This window comes from Corvus kubaryi, unplaced genomic scaffold (assembly GCF_017639235.1).
Source record: "Corvus kubaryi isolate FWS band 111438036 unplaced genomic scaffold, C.kubaryi_AGA036_p1.0 137, whole genome shotgun sequence".
In the NCBI taxonomy this organism is placed as follows: Eukaryota; Metazoa; Chordata; class Aves; order Passeriformes; family Corvidae; genus Corvus; species Corvus kubaryi.
In genome coordinates this window covers 10,277,206-10,295,357 of record NW_024580671.1, presented here as the reverse complement: position 1 = coordinate 10,295,357, position 18,152 = coordinate 10,277,206, and the positions used below count along the sequence as shown (strand labels likewise).

The 18,152-nt window shown below is 41.2% G+C and overlaps 1 protein-coding gene across 1 annotated transcript in view; it reads left to right on the top strand.

The window, feature by feature from the left end:
- Nucleotides 1-1,201: 1,201 nt before the first annotated feature.
- LEMD3 (LEM domain containing 3) overlaps nucleotides 1,202-18,152 on the top strand; it is a 43,564-nt gene continuing 26,613 nt past the window's right edge. Inside the window, exons 1-2 of the mRNA XM_042017838.1 lie at nucleotides 1,202-2,793; nucleotides 17,486-17,523. Of these exons, the coding sequence (XP_041873772.1) occupies nucleotides 1,278-2,793; nucleotides 17,486-17,523 (1,554 nt within the window). The 5' untranslated portion in view covers nucleotides 1,202-1,277. The remainder of the gene's footprint in view (nucleotides 2,794-17,485; nucleotides 17,524-18,152) is intronic.

Sequence of the window (18,152 nt, the reverse complement as noted above, 5' to 3'; positions counted from 1 at the left end):
CCAGAAGCGTCAGCACACACCACATGCTCTGAGAAATGCCAGGATGACATCTCATTAGATTGGCACAACCCTTTTGACAAGTACAACTTTCTGTAAACAGTTTGACAGTTTCAAATGCAATACATATCAACAACTGTATTTTCCAAAAGAAAAAAGCAAAATACATCCAGGTAATTCCATAATTAATGACATACAAAATCACAGAGAACTTATTAGGTTGCAAAAGACCTCTGACCATCAAGTCCAACCTATGACTGAACAACACCATGTCAACCAGAACACAGCACTAAGACTGGATGTGGTACTTCCTTTAAACACCTCCAGGTGTGTCTCCACCACATCCATGGGCAGTCCATTACAATATCTAATCACCCTTTCTGTGAAGAAATTCTTTCTAATGTCCCACCTAAACTCCCCTGGCCCAGCTTAAGACTATATCCTCTCATACGTATGAGAGGTTCCATATCTCCTCACAGCCGAGATGTCCTGATGCTGGAGTTGCAACAGGGAAAGGTTTGCTTCCACCAAGCACTTTGGTGGAAGGGAGCCACAGCCTGCCTGCCACCTCGTGAAGGGCCCGCCAAAAGGTGCACGCGGCCTCTTCCCATTTCTTCAGCCACCTTTAGGCTAAATTTGACACCCGGGAACGGCGTTAATGGAGGTTCAGTGTTCGGTCTGACGCTGCTCACTGCAGTGGATTCCCGAGCCCTCCGACAATCCGCAGCAGCCGCGGTTTTGTCTGTTCACAAGCGTGCCTGATACAGCGCGTTTCCGACCAGCGCGTCCCTTCCCGCTCCGAAAGCCGCCGCTGCCTCCCGCCCGCCGGGCTCGGAGCCCCCCGCCCCGCCACTTCCCCGCCGCCGCCGAGAGCGCCTCCCACAGGCCACCCGCGCGGCGCCGGGGGCCGCCCGTTCGGGGGTGCCCTCCCTGCTCCCATCCGCCGCCCGCCACCCCCTCGGCGAGCCCGGGGGCGGACAGGGCGATCCTCGGCCCCATCTCTCGCCGGGGCGGCGGGAGGGGCGCCAGCCCCGCGCGACAGCCGTGACCGAGCGGGGGCGGCCTGGAAGGGCCGCCGGCGCCTGGCAGCCCCGCCCCGCTCATCCCGCCGCTCCCCCGCCCGCCCGGCCGCGTTCCCGGCGGGCGGCGCCGCGGGGTGACGGGCGGGTCTCGGCCACAGCCGAGTGCGGCGCGTCAGTTCCGGCGGGGAGCGCGGCGGGGAGCGCGGCGCGGCGCGTGGGTCGGAAGCGCCGCGGCGGCGGCGGCGGGGGAAGCGGAAAATGGCGACGGCCGCGCAGCTCACGGACGAGGAGCTCTTCTCGGAGCTGAGGCGCTTCGGCTTCTCCCCGGGGCCGGTCACCGAGAGCACCCGGCCCGTCTACCTGAAGAAGCTGAAGAAGCTGCGCGACGATGAGCGGGCCGGGGCCCGCGGCGGCGGCGGCGCCAACAAGACCCGGAACAGCAACAACAATAACACGGGAGCCGGAGCGGCGCCGGGCGGAGGCGGCGGCCCCGGGCGGGCGGCCCCAGGAGCGCGGCTGGCCGGCGCCGAGCACCCCTTCGTTCCCGGGGCTGCCGCCGGAGGCGGCCGGGGCCGCGCCGCATCCCCCGCCGGGGGCGGCAAAGTGCTGCTGGGCTTCAGCTCGGACGAGTCGGACGTGGAAAGCAGCCCCCGGAGCCAGGCCGGCGGCAGGAGGGAACGCGCTGCGCCCCTTTTCCGCGGCCTCAGGCCCTCCGCCCCCCACGGCGCCTGCGGCGTGAGCAGCAGCTCCCCCCCGGAGGAGGCGGCCCGGCGGAAGCCTAACGCCTGGTGGGGGGCGGCGGCCAGGAGACCGGCGGCAACTCAGGGTGTGAGGGAGCTCGGGGACGGCGAGGAGGATGACGAAGAGGAGAAGGAGAGCGAGCAGCAGCGGTGGAAGAACCGGACCGTGAACGGGAACCGGCTCCTCGCCTACGGAGGCAGCAGGGACAAGTACTCGGACTCGGACTCGGAGGAGGCGGGGGCGAGGGCCAAACAGCAGGGACCGAAGGAGGAGTCTGCAATCCGCCGGCCCAGACGGAGCCTCAGCAAGTCTCCTGCTCCATTCATAACAAGCAAATGCGCTGCAGCCGGCGCTGGCGTGATGGAGACGGGCCAAGAAAGGGCTGGCGGAGGCTGCGATGCTGGTGTGCTCGTAACGAATGACAGGGCGGCGGGGGCGGCTGCTGCCGGCAGTCTAGACAGGGGCAGAAATCAGGAGGAGGAGGAGGAGGCGGCGGCGGTGGTGGGGGGAAGAGGAGGAGGAGGAGGATGTGAAAATCTGGACTCTAGTCCTCCCAGCCCCAGATACCGCATTGGCCTGTCCAAGAAATCCCCATCAGTATTGTTGCTGCCACCACCGCTCACGGACGTGGACAGCGGCAAAGTCACTGACCCTCCAGGCACCATTAGGAAAGCGACCAATAATCATGTTCTCAGCGGTGCTCCTGGTAGCTGTAATGTTGAATCCAGGATCTATTCATCTACTAATAGCCTTCCCCCGGGTGGAACCACCTCCTCCCTTAGACTCAACCACTCCAATCATACGGGTTCAAATCATACCTACCTGAAAAACACCTACAAGAAGAATCTCTCTGAGCCCGAGGAGGAGCTTCTCCAACAGTTCAAAAGAGAGGAGGTATCCACCACTGGAGGCTTCAGTGCACATTACCTGTCCATGTTCCTCTTAACTGCTGCATGCTTGTTCTTTCTGATACTGGGATTCACATACCTGAGAATGAGAGGTTCTGGAGTAGCTGAGGATGTGGGAGCCAACAGTAAGTATTAGGTGAAGGGTAAGAGCAGTTTCTGCAACTGGATGTAACAACTGTTAATACGCCTTTGCATTCCCAGACATCGCTTACTGAGCAGTTCTGGGTTCCACCTTAGAATAATCTCTCTTTAGACGATGGTGCACAGAGAATTTGTCTTTCCTTATGTATGTGCTTTGCAAGCTGGTGTAATAAGCTTGCAAGACATTTGAGGATAAACTTAAATCCCAGCATTCCCTGCTATCTGCTGATACCTTGTTTTCTAGCACGTTTTCTTCCCAAAGCAGTTCTATGGATTTTGTTCAGTATAGCAGGAGTATGGTTAATAGAGATTGACGAGATAAGGCTTTATGTTAACCTCACAGGAGTAAGCATGCACGTTTAGATACCTGGGATTCATGCAGGACTAAGATTTGACCGTAGTTGTTTGGTAATAAAGCAAGTTGTTTTCATTCATATGTGTTGAGGGCTGAAAAGGATCCTAGGCTGAGATGATGTTACACACTATGACAGACTTTGGGCAGTGAATGCTTGACCTATTGTGTATTGTTTTCTAATAAATACTTTCTTCTAAATTTAGTTGAGAATAACGTTTATACATGAAACACTGCTGTGCTTTAGTCTGAAATTCAGAGCATTCATTTTTTTAAAATCTTGAATTATTTGGGAACTTCTTTTATATGTGAAAGTAACTTCTTGGAATGGATTTAAAAACTACCATTTTCTATTCATGAAGCGTACAAAAATGGAAATGTACCACCTAAGGGTGGTGATTCATGCTAATTCAAGGCTTGGCTGTTCTGAAATGGACAGTGGAGACTCTAACATCAGAAAGAAAAACCATGCCATTGCTGTCTTGATTTTTCATTGCTCCTGGTGAGAAATTATGCAAAAAACTGGTTTTGGGATGTAAGAGCATTAGAAGGTTCTTGGCAACTTGCATTTTTTCTTGAAATGATTGAGGAAGGAGTGTGGGGTGTGTACATTTCTTTGTATAGAGAGTAGAGGATTTATATACTCATTTGTGGGCATGTATACAGTGCCATGTAAGGAGCGATCCGACTGTTTTCTTGGGATCTGCTAGATGTCGTAGGGCAGAAGTAGCAGTGTGGGCTGGCTTTTTTTCTATTCCCTTTTGAACGTTGTTCATTACATCAGGGTAGCAGAATAGTTCTTAATTCTGTTTTGCACTCTTTGGCGGGGGGGGGGCGAGTAAAACATTTGGTGTTTAGGAAGGACAGCAGCAGCAAGGACTTGGGGATTTGCGATGGTTTCGTTGCAATGGTCCACGTGGCTCTTAAGTACTGTTCAGTCTCGTTTTTTGGGAATGCTGTGAACATGCACAGGTGGGCTATAATTAGATACAGTATAGTGTGACTGTTGGGACTGCTCATACTCTGGTTAGCTTCTGTCCATAACTGCTAGAGACATGCCTACATTTTCTTATGTATGGATAAGCTGTATTATTATACTGACATGTACTATATACTTCTTTTAGTCTTGAAATATGATGATTTTAATGGGAGAAGATCTGTTGGCATACTGGGGTAAACTGCTGAATTCAGTGGTTGAGTTAAAACTGGCTTGTCATCCTGTTTGATAAAAGATGACTGTTTCAGCAATGCAGATGGCAATAGTTCTTAAAGTTCAGAGTGGATTTTTTTTTTATATTGAAAGAAAATTGGTTTTGAATGTGTGAACTTTCCTGTATAGAGCGTGTGGGTTGATTGTGTTGGGTATATTGCTCTTAAAAAGTTAGCCCAGCTGGAACTGTTAGGAAAAATTGTTCTCTTCTTAGAGGACCTTGCTTAGGTTAGGCTGCCCAGTCAGTGCTCTGGTAGCCCAGTGTTGCTTGGTAGTTCCAGTAAACCAGTTCTTGGCGTGTTCTTGCTTTCTTTTCAGTGGAACTCTTGAAAGTGGGTTTCCTGAAGAATTGTTCTGGCAATGGCACTCATATTTCATCTGTCCTACTTCCTCACGGCCCCAGGCTTTGCTGCAACATAACAAATGGGACCAGGGGGAATGGTGTCCTTTGGAAGAAGCAAACAGCAGGTTTTTGTGGCTACCTCCTTTGATAGGGAGATGAGCAGGCCGCTTCTTTTCAGTAATGTGGGAATGAGCAGGGAATTACCTTGTCCATATGTTTAGCATGTGCTTACTAAATTCTTCTCAAATCAGCATATGGGACAAAAATATGGTGAGTCTGTAGAACAGGCGAGAATAGACAAGACAGGCTAATAAAGATTTTTACTGAAAAGGGGGAGAACCCTGTCTTCTATTACATGCTTCCTAAGCTTAAACATCATCCAAGTGTGTCCTTTGATTCTTATGCTTATATGGGTGTACTGTCTGTTTTCTTTATAGAAGCAGAACTGATTCATACTTTATTAAAAATAATAACGTATCTCAAAACCAACCATTTCATTTAGGTGGATATTGAGATTATTCTGTCTTTTAGATGGTTGTAGGTAAGATTCTGTTGGGTGAGAGTGATTGTGGAAAAAAATCAGTTATTTTAAACTTGAATCCTTGTCGTAAAGAGTTTAGGGTTCAGAGGAGTTGCAATATATGCATCTCTGTAATTATCATGCTTACTGTGATAAAGCAATAAAGGCAGTTATTTGTATATTTGGTGACTTCTTATTTTAAATTTGCAGGGATTTATGCACAGTGAGCTTAAATGCTGGTTTTCTTAATAGTTAATTGCCTAAAATTAAATGCAATCAAAATAAAGTGATAGTATGTTTGTGACATTGAAAAATATATTAATCACGAAGTACTTCACTCAGTATCAACACTTAAGTATTTGTCAGTCTGTAATCTAAGAACAGAAGAGGTGTGTGTAATGAGAGGGAAGCTTAAAACCAGGTGTCGGAGTTGAATTTAGGCCAGGGGTAGTAATATAAATGAGAAGGGGTGAGCAGAGAATTTCAGAAGAGACTTGTCACTTAACACTGTGCCTAGTGTTCAAATGATTTCTTATTCAGAGCTCTGAAATAGCTATGAAGTGCTTTAGTTTTTCCACGTGTAGTATAAAATGTTCAAAGACAAATCAGAACTGGGCTAATTCTTCTGTAGCTAAGCTATAAAGGTCACTTGAAGTAAGGTTTTTATGCATTTTGCTGTCTAAAATACAGATAAATATCTGTGGGGTTTTTCTTAAACCCGTTGAAATAAACTGCTCTTGAAGCTCGCATAAAAGACCAACTAATGCATAAGCGCATGCTGTGCTTGCTAGCTCTGACAGTGCTGTATGTGGAAAAGATCAGTTTGGGCTTGTTGCTGGTAACCTCATTCATTTTGCTCTGGCTGTAAAGCATGTTTTATTTGCACCTGCCTTCAAAATACCATGGAATTGAATCAACTTCTTGCCAAACCAGCACAGTATTTTGTCAGGAAAATGGTATACTTTAGTCTACTTTCTTAGGGTTCTTCAACCCCTGAAGAGTTGGGTATCTCTTCCAACTTCTGTGGTTTTGTGATGTTACTCTGAGCATCTCAAGTGGGTGTTCCTGAAAGTTAATTCTAAAGTTACTTTTAATGAAAAGTTGATAACTGTGCCAGATCAGTTGATGTTGTTTCAGGTCTGGTTTACTTTTCTGAAAAATGTGGGCACTAGTACAGATGCTGTTGAAGTCAGTAATCCGAAACAGGTTGTGTGTAAGTTACTTTTACCATTTCTGCTCCAGTACTTTGTTTGGGAAGCAGCTGGTGTGACAAAAGAAAAAAACAGAACAAAACCACCACAACAACAAACTAATTTTGAAACTTTCAGGTAGGTCTTGTTTAAAGTCTTATTTTCTTGCTAGGAGAGGCTTTTAAAAGTGACATCTGTTGCTAGTAATTTTGGTCTTTCTATGAAGTTTGTTACAAAACAATTGCTAGGAGGATAATCCTTACTATGTTTGCTACAACTTGTGTTTTTGAAATGTTAGTTCAGGGAGACGTAGCAGTTATGTATATTGCAAGTGTAAGCTTATGCAAATCACAATTCTAAGAGTTTCATTCAGTTCTATTGTTGTTCCTTGACTTCTGAATCTCTCAGGTGTTAAAACTTCTGTGGAATTTTATGCAGGGAATTTAATTGCTAAGAAGTTAGATTTGCTGTATAAAAGACAAGATGATGACTGTTATGCTCACAGGCCTGCAAATTACTATTGAAGTGCTGTGGTATTTCACAGATAACTTACAAATTTACTTGCCTTCTAAGATCAGCTTCTCAGATGAGTCTATATTCTTGACAGTGTTGCCTTTAATGGAAGAAAATTAGTTGTGGGTAAGAAGTATTTATAGAAGAGGAGATAAAGGGAGGGAGAAAAAGTAAAAGATTTGAAGAGTTCCTGTGTTGTGTGCCTATTAACGTTGCTTGTGCTTTCAAGGGATTCCCTGACTTGTATTTGACACTGTAACATCTTCTATTGAAATACTAGCATATAGCTGTTTCACTTTCTGTATATTGCTTTAAATCCTAGTTAGCAAGTTTCTCAAGTAGGTGATATAAAAGAAAGTCCTCCTATCTCTGGGAAACAGTTGTATTTCTAAATCATTTTGACATCTGTGTTTCATCTGAAAGTAGTAGGTTGCAAACTTTAGCTTGACTGCTTACCCAGCTAAGCTGGCAGGAGTTGTAGAGTTGTAGTGAACTCTGATCCCTGTCATGCTTCTAGACTTGTGCTCAGAAATAGTAAGAACATTTGAACAGGCCAGAACTGCTGTTTGAGAAAGTTGTTTGGTCACTTCACAAAAAAGCTTAGGCAAGTAAATTAAGCAAGTACAGTGGGTTTTTTTTCTTGATGAAAGTGCTGTTCCAATGCTGTGGAGAATCACAGTGTGTTGTAATCCTGCGACATATATTCCTTTCACCTTTATCGTTCTTGTGAGTATTTGTATTTTCTGCTAAAATTAGTTGCCTGGTGTGATTTGTGTTAGGTTGAGGGGAATAAGTTTACTGGTTAATGGACTGTGAAATCAAGGTATATTAAAAAGATAAGACTTTTTGGGAGACTCCAGTGTTTGCTGAGAACTTCATTAGTTCTATCCTTGTCTTGACTGTTCTTGGCTCCTTCTGTTTCTCCTGGTAGGTCTAGATGTGTGGAAGAAGGTGGCAGTGCCTTTGCTGTGATTATGATAAATCAGGACATGGTGTAGCTCAGGTCTTGCTCAAAGTAACCTTGGTAGCTTCTGTCCTTTCTGATAGAGAAAAGCTTGTCAAAAGGGGCAGTGGTACTGATGGAAAGAAGCATACTGATGGGTGCAGGGGTAAATTGAAGAACCACTGCACATCTTAAAGCTGATCTCATGTAGGTTCCTTCTGTGTTAGAAGGCTTGCTTGAGCTTATGGTGTCCAGTGTTGAGTCCTGCTGTGCTGTACTTCCCACAATGTTATTTAGTGCTGTTTCTCTGTTCTGCTTGTGTTTACATTCTGCTGTGGAGTGTCAGAGTAGCTGTATGTTAACTGTGAAACAGGCAAATGTGGTGCCTGTTGGGCATAGCTTGCTGCAGGAGATGTGCTGTTATGGTTGGCTTTTTGCAGAGGTGAATTCTTTTTGCAGAGGAAAGGATCAAATTTTCTGTTTACTGAGGGTCATATTGTAACATCAAGGTATCTTGAGTAACGCTGCCTAATTAGAGTCTCTAATTCCTTCAGCAGCTTTAAAGGACCTCTGAGTGACAGACTGAATTGATACAAAAGGCTGTTTAATGTGGGGACAAGAGTAGGGGCTTAAAAAGAGTGATCTGACATTGAATTAAGAGACACTACAACTTAGTAAGTAGTCTCTAAGGTCCATTGAATTTTAGTGATGCTCTGTCAAGTAAGAAATGGGTCTTCATAAATGAGGGATGTAGAACAACTTGGCTACTTTGTCTCAGAGAAGGCCGTTTACTTAAACGTAAGTTTAAAGATGGCTTGTTACAGAATAATTGTTTCATATAATACTAAGACTTCCTTCATACTGCCTTTATTTACTTTATTTGCTTAATACATGGTCACATCCCCTTAACCTTCTATCTTTTGAAAAACTACAAGAAACATTTGTACTTGGACTCCCAGTGTCTTGGGTAAATGCAGCATCAGCCTGTCCTTTCTGGTTGTTGACTGAACAAAACTTTATCACAAGAGGACTGCTGGGCACGAGGTGGATAAGTGTAATGTTTTTCCTAACACTAGATTTTAAGGCCACATCTAGACCTTAATTTTACTTTTGTCCACAGAAAAGTGTTTCTTTGGTCAGGTAAATCTCTGCGTTGGAGAAACCTCAGACTGTTCGTTAATTTTGTAACTGTTCTTGTTAGCTTTAGGATATTTTCAATAGGTTGCATATCAAAGCCCCTTACGTTAACCATCTGTCCCCAGAATACTCACCATCTCGATATGTAATTGTGCAATAAAACGTCCCACAGCACTTCATTCAATAGTACTTATCCCAGGGTTTGTTCAGGATCATCAGCCTGCACAGTGCAAGCCCCTCATATCCCACATACCCCATATCTCACAACTTCATCAAACGCATTTTTATCAGAATATGTGGATGTTGTTGGTCATAGAGAACAGAAGTCTAGCTATAGAACTAATCTATATATAGAACTAACTAATCTAGCTATTGAACTATCTACTGAAACCTGTCAGTAGATATTGAGCAATGGAACATTTACTGTCAAGGATGGGTTTCGTATCTCAGAAGGTAGATATGTGATTACTTTTTTGTTCCGGGTTTTTTGTTTTGTTTGTCTTGTTACTGTTGCCTGAAATAATGCTTGGGTTTGTTGTGAGGCGGGTTGGTGTTTGTTGGTTTTTTTAATTCCCAGTATATTTTCTGGGAAATGGTATAACATTATCTGTTAATGAATTTCTATTCATCTCTGGCTGTATCTAAAGTTGAGTGGCTTTTGTTCTTTTGCAGGTGTCATGCCTTAGACTGCCAAAGAGGATTTTGTTGAGTGACAGACTGGGTGGTGCATGTGTGACAAACGCTTGAGAGGCATTTTCACAGGCTGTGGAAATCCACAGTTCAAACCTAATTATGGGGAAACGCCAGTCTGGCAGTGTTGCTTGTACTGTTTTTCCTTGCAAATACCTTGGAAATAGTTTACTGTTGTTTTGTAAATAAGAGAAAATGATTTATGAAATTCCTTGGTGGTATCTTGTGAAGGAGAGTATCATATTAGGTTCAACCTAGTCTGTTTCTGTATTGGTGTGCCCCCAATGTATGACCCAAGAAAGTTTGGGGAGAAGAAAGGCATAGTGTATTTCAAGAAAAAGCTGAAAAGGTGTTTTTTATTTGGTTGGTTCTGGGGTTTTTTGGGGATATGTATGTGAAAGGAATTTTATACTGTCCTAGGGAGACTTTTCCTAGCTGAGAAAATCAGAGCAGAGATGCAGATTTCCTTCTGGAGAAGGAACTAGTCTCATTATTTATTTTTGGGTTTTGTTTCTCTTATCTGTAAGCATGAGAAGTACTTACGCTTTTACATCTGCTTATGTAAAAGCAGGTGTGGATAAAAGTGTTTGTAAGTCACTATGGGAAATAGGGAATCTGAGCTGTCTGTAAAGGATATGTTCGTGCTTAGGTACTTTGTATTTTGCATATAATAATAAATGCATGTTCATTTTGATCTAAACTCAGAAAAAAACTAAGAAGGGAGTGTTGAGAACATCTAAGAGAGCTATACGGCTGTACTGTCTCTACAGTGTCCTTTGAACTAGGAGTGGAAATACCCATCTTTGGAGTACTCCTGTGAGCTGACTTACTCGCTGACTCGCTAATCCTAACCCATTCAGAATGGGCAGGTATATATGCACAGTTTGATTTGGTGATTCTAGGTGTATTATGATCAATGCCTGATAAGTTTTATTTCCATCAGAGGTGGTATTCCCTTCAGAAACACTGTAGACTGTATTTATGTTGTTTACATTGAGCATGGATGTGTTGGCATACTTTATAATTGTACAATGTACAATATTTTTTAAATTATAACTTTAAACACTTTTTTTCTTTTGACCTTCAGCTAAAGGTTCTGCTTATTGAACTAGTAACAAAAATGTGCAGGTTGAGTACAAATGCTCATGAAGTAGAGGGGGGAGGAAAACCATGAGATGTTAAATCCAGACTTGTTTTATTCTACTATATAGGATGCGTGGTATTAAAGCCATTCCTTTGGAGGGAGAGCAAACTGGAGGGAACTGACATGAAAGTAGCAGCCCTGGGAAGGAGCTGTCCTGGTGATTGAGGACCTGAGGCCAAATAGGGTCTGCCTATCCTTTCTGTAAGGGAATGAGTTAGTATGTGATATCCTTTGCCATTCAGAAGAGGGGAATGTACCAAGCTGCTTCCACAAGCCTTGGTGTCAGACTAACTATATGGCCGGCTCCCTTAAGCATAAGGTACGTGGTTTGAGGAAAGAGAGTTAGGATCTTGTTCTGTAAACTTTCTTTTCATAGTTCAAGCACTGAGCTTTGTGATACCATATAGTGACCTACATAGTACGGAGTTCTCATGTACCAAAGGTGTGGTATGGTTCTGTTGTTCCTAGTGTTTGATATCTTGGTAAGAGTCACTTGTACTTCCTTTCTGTCTTCTTTTTTTCCTGTTTCTGCATGGCAGGTGAGTTTCTTGCCAAGAAAGGTTTTGGTTTTTCTTGGGTTTTTTCTCTAGATCCACCAGGGTCAGAAGTGCACACAGTACTGCTAGAAGATTCATCACCTTAATCCACAAACTGATAGTGTAACCTTTTAACTAATAGGTGTAGCCTATTTAATTAATAAACAATTATGATAACATTAGTTCAAGTTCAGTCTTAGTTCAAGCAGACTCTTCAGCTGAGTAAAGGATAATGGTGTGTTAGTCCAGTTGTTCTCTTCAGATAGTTTTTGTTTGAACCAGGTAGATGAATCAAACAAATCATCAAACAAATGCATTTGCTATGGTAGACAGCCTGGAAGGTTAGCCAGTTCTTCAGAGTCTTAGTCCAGTGAAGTAAAAATGGAAGTAACTCAATATTGCCTGCTGTTATGCATGTCCAGTCAAGTGGTGGTATGTTGTGTATTACTGCTGAGCTTATCCTGATTTTGAGCTCTGCAAACTTTTACAGTACGTTGTGAGCAGTTTTCCTTCTTCTCTTTAACTAATATGGATACTTGTGGTAAACTGACTGCTGCTTCCTCAGTGGAAGCTCATCTTTGTCATGCCAAGAGACCTGCTAGCAACTACCTCTGTATGTCCTGCATAGAGCACCTATTTTCAGAGTTCTACTGTTGTTTTTAGGCTTTGTAAATATCATGTTGTTCAGCAGTGCTGCTGCTCTTAGTGCAGCAAGCACTGATAGACTAATGTGTGCTGAATGGTTAAGATGACAGAGGCACAGCAGAACCCCAGTTTTTAAAATGAAAATTTCCTATTTCGTATCTTGACTTTGGGCTTATGATCGATAGCCTTTCAAGAATTTTCTTGTCAGTGTTCTCCCTTCAAATGTTACCTTTGGATATTGTAAACTGTTCATACTATTACTAATACTTTGTAACTGAAGTCTGTCTGGAAGAAGAGGTTATGACTGGGTGTTTTTATGTTGGAGACTCTTCAAGACAGAAATCCTTACTGCTTGTACGAGATCACAGGATCTTTTTATCAAGACTGGGCCCCTTGGCAGAGTGACGATTCAGTATTTAATTGCAGCTTCCCATTGATTTTTAAACCTGTATTTCAATAACACTTGCTTTATTAGCTTGCTTTCCATCTTGAACTTTGGAGTTTGAGGAAAGCAGAACACTTCCTAGTTAAACATAAAACATGTGGTGTTGCCATGCTTTCAAGGTGGAGTTTCCCCTTTTTTAAAATTTGTGTTCATTTGTTGAAGTGGTGGGTATTTTTTGACCTTTTAAAATGTAAGGAGCTAAAATACTTGGGAGGGGTGCAGAAGAAGGCAGAAGAGCTATTTCGGAAGCCTATTCTGATACTCTACCCATTGTAAAATGCTGGTATGTGTCTGAAGTCTAATGTTTCTCCTGGTAATGTTTTGCAACTGCTTGTAAGAGCAGTTTTAGTGTGGTGGGTTTTTTATTTCCTTTGTATACACACTAGCCTGTAATGAATACTGTGTGTATGTGTGTGCAAGGAATGTGATTTTAATCTAATTTTTACAATGCATGGCAAGTGCACTTTTGATCCATTCTCCCTAATTGAACAGAGACAGCTGTTTCTTCTGTATTTTGCAATATAGTGCAAAAGAGCACATGTGCAAGTTATGTTACTATAAAATATTTCCTTGAATAATCTTAAGAACTGACAGCTTTTATAATTTCTAGGTTTTTGATCAGTAATACAAGTACCAGAATGAAAATAATGGTATTATTCAAATGAAACCGAATAATCTGATGAGAAGCTTTCCCAATACATTTGTCTCTTCTTAAATATGGATGAAATTGGCATGACTCACGGGAGCATCTTTCAACATTCAGATCTATTCTAACCAGTGTTTAAATAGGCAGGAGTAGATTGGAACCTTTGATACAGCTAAACAAAGGAGAGGGTTATTTTGTTGTGATTTGTTGGGCTTTTTTTTTTTTTAAAGAAGCAGTGAAAAACTCCAAAGAGAAATTCTGGTATATCATACCCTTTTACCTAAAATAATGAAGACTTTTATTTTCAGGGCTGATAGAAAATGCGTTTGAATATTGATTATTTTACTTCTTTTGGAGGAGGGCTTTGTCAAAAAAAGTAACCAGCGTGAAGTTGTTGGTTATGTTGTCAATCGTTATATCACTTACAGAATGAATTAAAATTACATTGGGGAAAAAATTATCAATAAAAATGCTTTAAACTGAACCAGTTGAAAAAGTGACTAGATATTAAGGAAAGGTTCAGTGGTTTGTAGAATTCACTAATCCTTGTGGCACATTATGCTGCTCTTCAAAATGTACAGGGCCAAGGACTATTCCAACTATAATGGGGTACTCATTTCAAAAGACAAAAACCATTTCCAAAGCACACAAAGATGATCTGTAATGAAGGAATTGCTGTATGATTTGGTGTCTTAGTATAAAAGCAGAGAGATTTAACCTACTGGTTGGAAGTGGTTTCTACCTGAATTGGAGCAATATGGAGATGGAAGATCATGCAAAACTGCTTGTCTGTTTTGAGCATTAAGTAATTGCAGAGAGGAAAATAAAGGCAGGATTATTTTATTTAAGAAGTTTGAAATATGGAGCTCTGGAATAACATTTCCTGCAATAACTTGTTTGCTGTTTTTCTGGCATTTTAAGTTTTAGGAGTTCTGAGAGGCAATGTTTTGGAATTACTCTTGACAGATACATGGTGTGTCACTGGGTGAAGTCAGACCTTGATCCCAGGCTTAGAAAAAGTTACAGATCTGTTAGCTGACATTGAAAATACTTGGGTTGTAAAATTATTGAAAATTTGTTTCTGAGGTCATGCAGAAAAGGGCTGGGCTAAAGGCCCATTTCTGATAGCAGTGCTTCTAATATTGTGTGGTAGCAGCACATTATCCAGCTAATGTATTTGTTTTAAGAAGAAAAAGAATCTAATAGAAAGCATTAGGTTATCTGCTTACTGAACACACCTTTGCAAGGCAGATTTTGGAAATATTACTACTTCTGTTTTGGGGTTAGTCTGCTTGTGGCATGGTGGATGAGGAGGAGAAAAGTACTTTGCAGGGAGGAACATTCTTGCTTCTGCAGAAGCTGCTAACTTGGAAGTGTATGTTGTAGTGCACAGTCTCTGAATGCTTTGGGTGAATGGTACTTGATGCTTTGTGTCATCACAAACAAGGTGCTGATGGGTTAATTGGGGTCATTCTCGTTTCTGCAGCTGTAGCTTTACAGCTCCTTAAAGTTGCGTTGGAATTTTGCTTTTTCATCTATTACATCAAATTATCTGTACATTCAGAAATAGATTATGGCATTACAATGGTTCTGTTAAAAATGTTTCCTTAAAAATGTTAGGAGGAACATAGAGCTGCCGGGAGGTTCAGAGGTGGCTTTTATAGCACGGAGAAAGAGGACTCAAATTTGGAAGACTAAGGAATGAAGTGAAGGCATGAATATTATGGAAGGGCTGAATAGTCTTTTTACTCCCTCTCTCCTCTGATACAAGGATACATGTTTTACCTTTGTAGTATAAGTAGATGATAATTTGTTCTTTGAACCCCGTTAGAATGTGAGCTTGATAGAAGGACTGTTTTCAAAGCTGGCAATTGTTGCATCATAGAGGTCTCAAACCCTTTTTGAGGAGGAGCCTTGGAAGTATATGTTCAGATAAAAATCTTATATTAGTAATTAGTTCTTAATTTAATGTTTAGTTTGGTAGAATGCGAATTTACCACTCTTTCAAATATAGTTACATATTCTAAGAACTGTCAAGAAAGCTTTTGAACCAAGAATGCTGATGTAATATTTTGAAATAGCTTAGACATGTTGGAGTAGGTGAAAACTTTACATCTGTGACTGGAGCACATGGGAGGATTTGGTAAGAGCTTAGGTTCTGGACAAAAGAAAAGAAGGGTGGATTCAGAAGAGGAATTACTGAAGAAGTTAAGGAGTGGCCTTATTAACTCAAGTGAATTGAGGTTATGTGGTAAGTAAGTGCAGATTGATTAACAGTTGTAATTGCATATGCAGCTGATAAATTGCAGCAGTTGCATTTAGCATACTTGCCTCTTAAGGCATCAGTCATCCTAAACTAAATAGTATCATACATAAAATGTGCTTCAGTTATTGGTTAACTTGCCCTAAAATCACTAACTTCAGAGGGATTTAATGGAAATCCTATAGTGTGAGTTAAAATAAGGAATTACAAAGATTGTTAAATTTTTGTGATAAGTAATTTTGAAGAGGTGGTCAATATTCTTGGTCACGGTAACCAGTACGTATTTGTGAAGGAGAGGCAAACATTGACACATCATCTGGCTTGCTTCATAAATTCAAGGTGTTAATATTTATGTAAATATGAAGTTGCCCAAATGCGAGATTGATTTTACACTGGGATTGTGATGCTGGAAAAGTCTAACCACCACCATGGCCTCCACTTAATTGCTGGACTGCCCTAGCATATCTAGAGTTTCAGGTGACAGTTCGCAGTTTGCATCTTTGCAGGCACGGAAATGTTGCATATGTGTTTGTTTCATGACTTTCATCAGTGCTAAATTATGTTAGTCATGACATAAAATATGAAATCTATGCACTCTTCTGTCTCGTGTTTGCACCCCCTTTCCAATCAAAGAGCACTACTGAATCAAGATTTCATGTATGCTTAATGAGATTGACCTTGGAGTCCATAATTATCCTTGTCTGGATAACTTAACGATCAACCTGGTGTTTCTCATCCTATTTTAGGCTATTGAGATTGAAAGTTTAGTGTACTGGGCATGTTTTATTGAGTTAATGAATGAAATACATAAGACTTTTTAAAGTTGGTAGCTTGATAATCCAGTAGGCAACGTCTGCAAATTTGGACCTATAGAATGAAATCATGAAGTGCTGTAGGGCTTGGTTTGCAAGAGTCTTCAACATCTGCTTCTATGAACTTTAGTTAATCTTACATCTGAATCAAGTATTTGGATGTATGTGAAAACCAGTCCTTGGGTGGTTTTGGTTTGGTTAGGGTTTTTTTTTCCATATACTGTATCAGAAGAAGCTGAAGGGCTTATTGGGTAGGTAACATGCTTAATTCTTTTCTGAGCTCAGGCACATGGATAAACTTGTTTGCAAAGTTACAGAGATTCAAGCTGTCTTCATTCCGAAAGCATTTTCACTGTCCTGCTGCTTTATACATCATTTGTTGGTTGTAACCATAGGAATGTGAACCTTACCATTGCTACATGTAGGAGCAAAAAAATGGTAATTCTTCCTACTTCAAACTTCCTTTCAAAACTAAGGTGAAGCAGATCAACATTTGCTGACAAGAATGCTACTGAAGTTCATGCGGTTAAAAAAAATCACATTCTTTTACAAATAATTAATTTTTTTCTTACAAAATAATTTTTGTTGTTGTTTCTTATCCCTATTCACTTACGCTTGACTAAGGTTGGAGACCATGTTTTATAAGTTGGTCCTTAGTTTCTTTTGTATCCTCCATTTCTCCTAAATGAGAAATCTTGCCATGAATTTGATCTAATATGTCAACCTTTATATTTCTCTTATATTTTCCATTTATAACTAAATTAACTGATCCGTTTAAGCATGGTTGTGTTTCAGAAATCAAGATATTGTCCATCAGTCTACTCTTGGATGGGCAGCTCTTGATGTGTTGTGGATACCTATATGCATGGGAGTGCATGAGCCCTCAGTGTGTCGTCTCACTCTTGTTAAAAGAAAATGCTGAGTTGTAGAGCTTTGTTGTATGTATTAGTGGTTAGTAAAAAAGTGATTTTCCTTTTTTAAGCTGTCCACTAAAATGTAAAACCTTCAAATTATTTCAATGCAATTGAGTTATTAAGAGTTCGGCAAATAGCTGTGAAATTTGTTGACATATAAAATTCTGCTTTAACCTAAATGCTACTATACTGCATTAATAAATACAGAGTTAGGGCAAAGGTTAATAGATGTCTCTTTGTTATTTGTCTTATTATGGACCTTGTTTTTATCTAACTATTACAGTGTTGTCATAAAGCTGCAATGTTGGTATACTTTTTTAGTATTTGCAGAACCTGGAGTGAATTAAATTTTTTTTTTTTTTTTTTTTGACAGTCAAGGATCCCTTTAGTGAAGAACTCCAAAAAATACAAGTAAGTAAAAGCACTTAACATTGAGATTTTAATCTGTCACATGATTGTATAAAAACAATCTAGATCTGTTCAGAAGGATGTAGTTTTAGTATAATTGGCAGGAAGTAAATGCACTTCTTGTAACTGATGTTTTAATTTTTTTTTTCATCTTGGGCAATATAAATAGGATTACAAGATTTGGCTGAGGCATGTTGGTTTCTTCATACACAATGAAAATAGTATATCATTTGTGTTGTAAAAAGAAAAAAAGTGTTGTAAATTTTGAGACTAAGTTTAGCAGTTTTTTTACTTACTGTTACCATTTGGCTTCTCAACCTTGAAAGCACAACTGGTATGAGATGATTGACATGAAACCCCAGGATCTTATTTAGTGCTATAAAAGAGCAAGGGTTAAAGTCCTTCAAAATGGATTTAAAAATATGTCTTTTTTGCTTTGATTCCATTTTGTTACTTATTCCTATATTCACTTTTTGGTCTGAAATATCAGGCTAACCATTTTTGAGATGTCACCATTGAAGCTGTCTGTGTTATTCTTAGTTGTGCAGCATGCATTCAGGTTGTTCTCTCTTCTGACTTGAATTGTAAACATAGTGATCTGCTTTTGCTAGGCATATATAAGCAAGTATTGC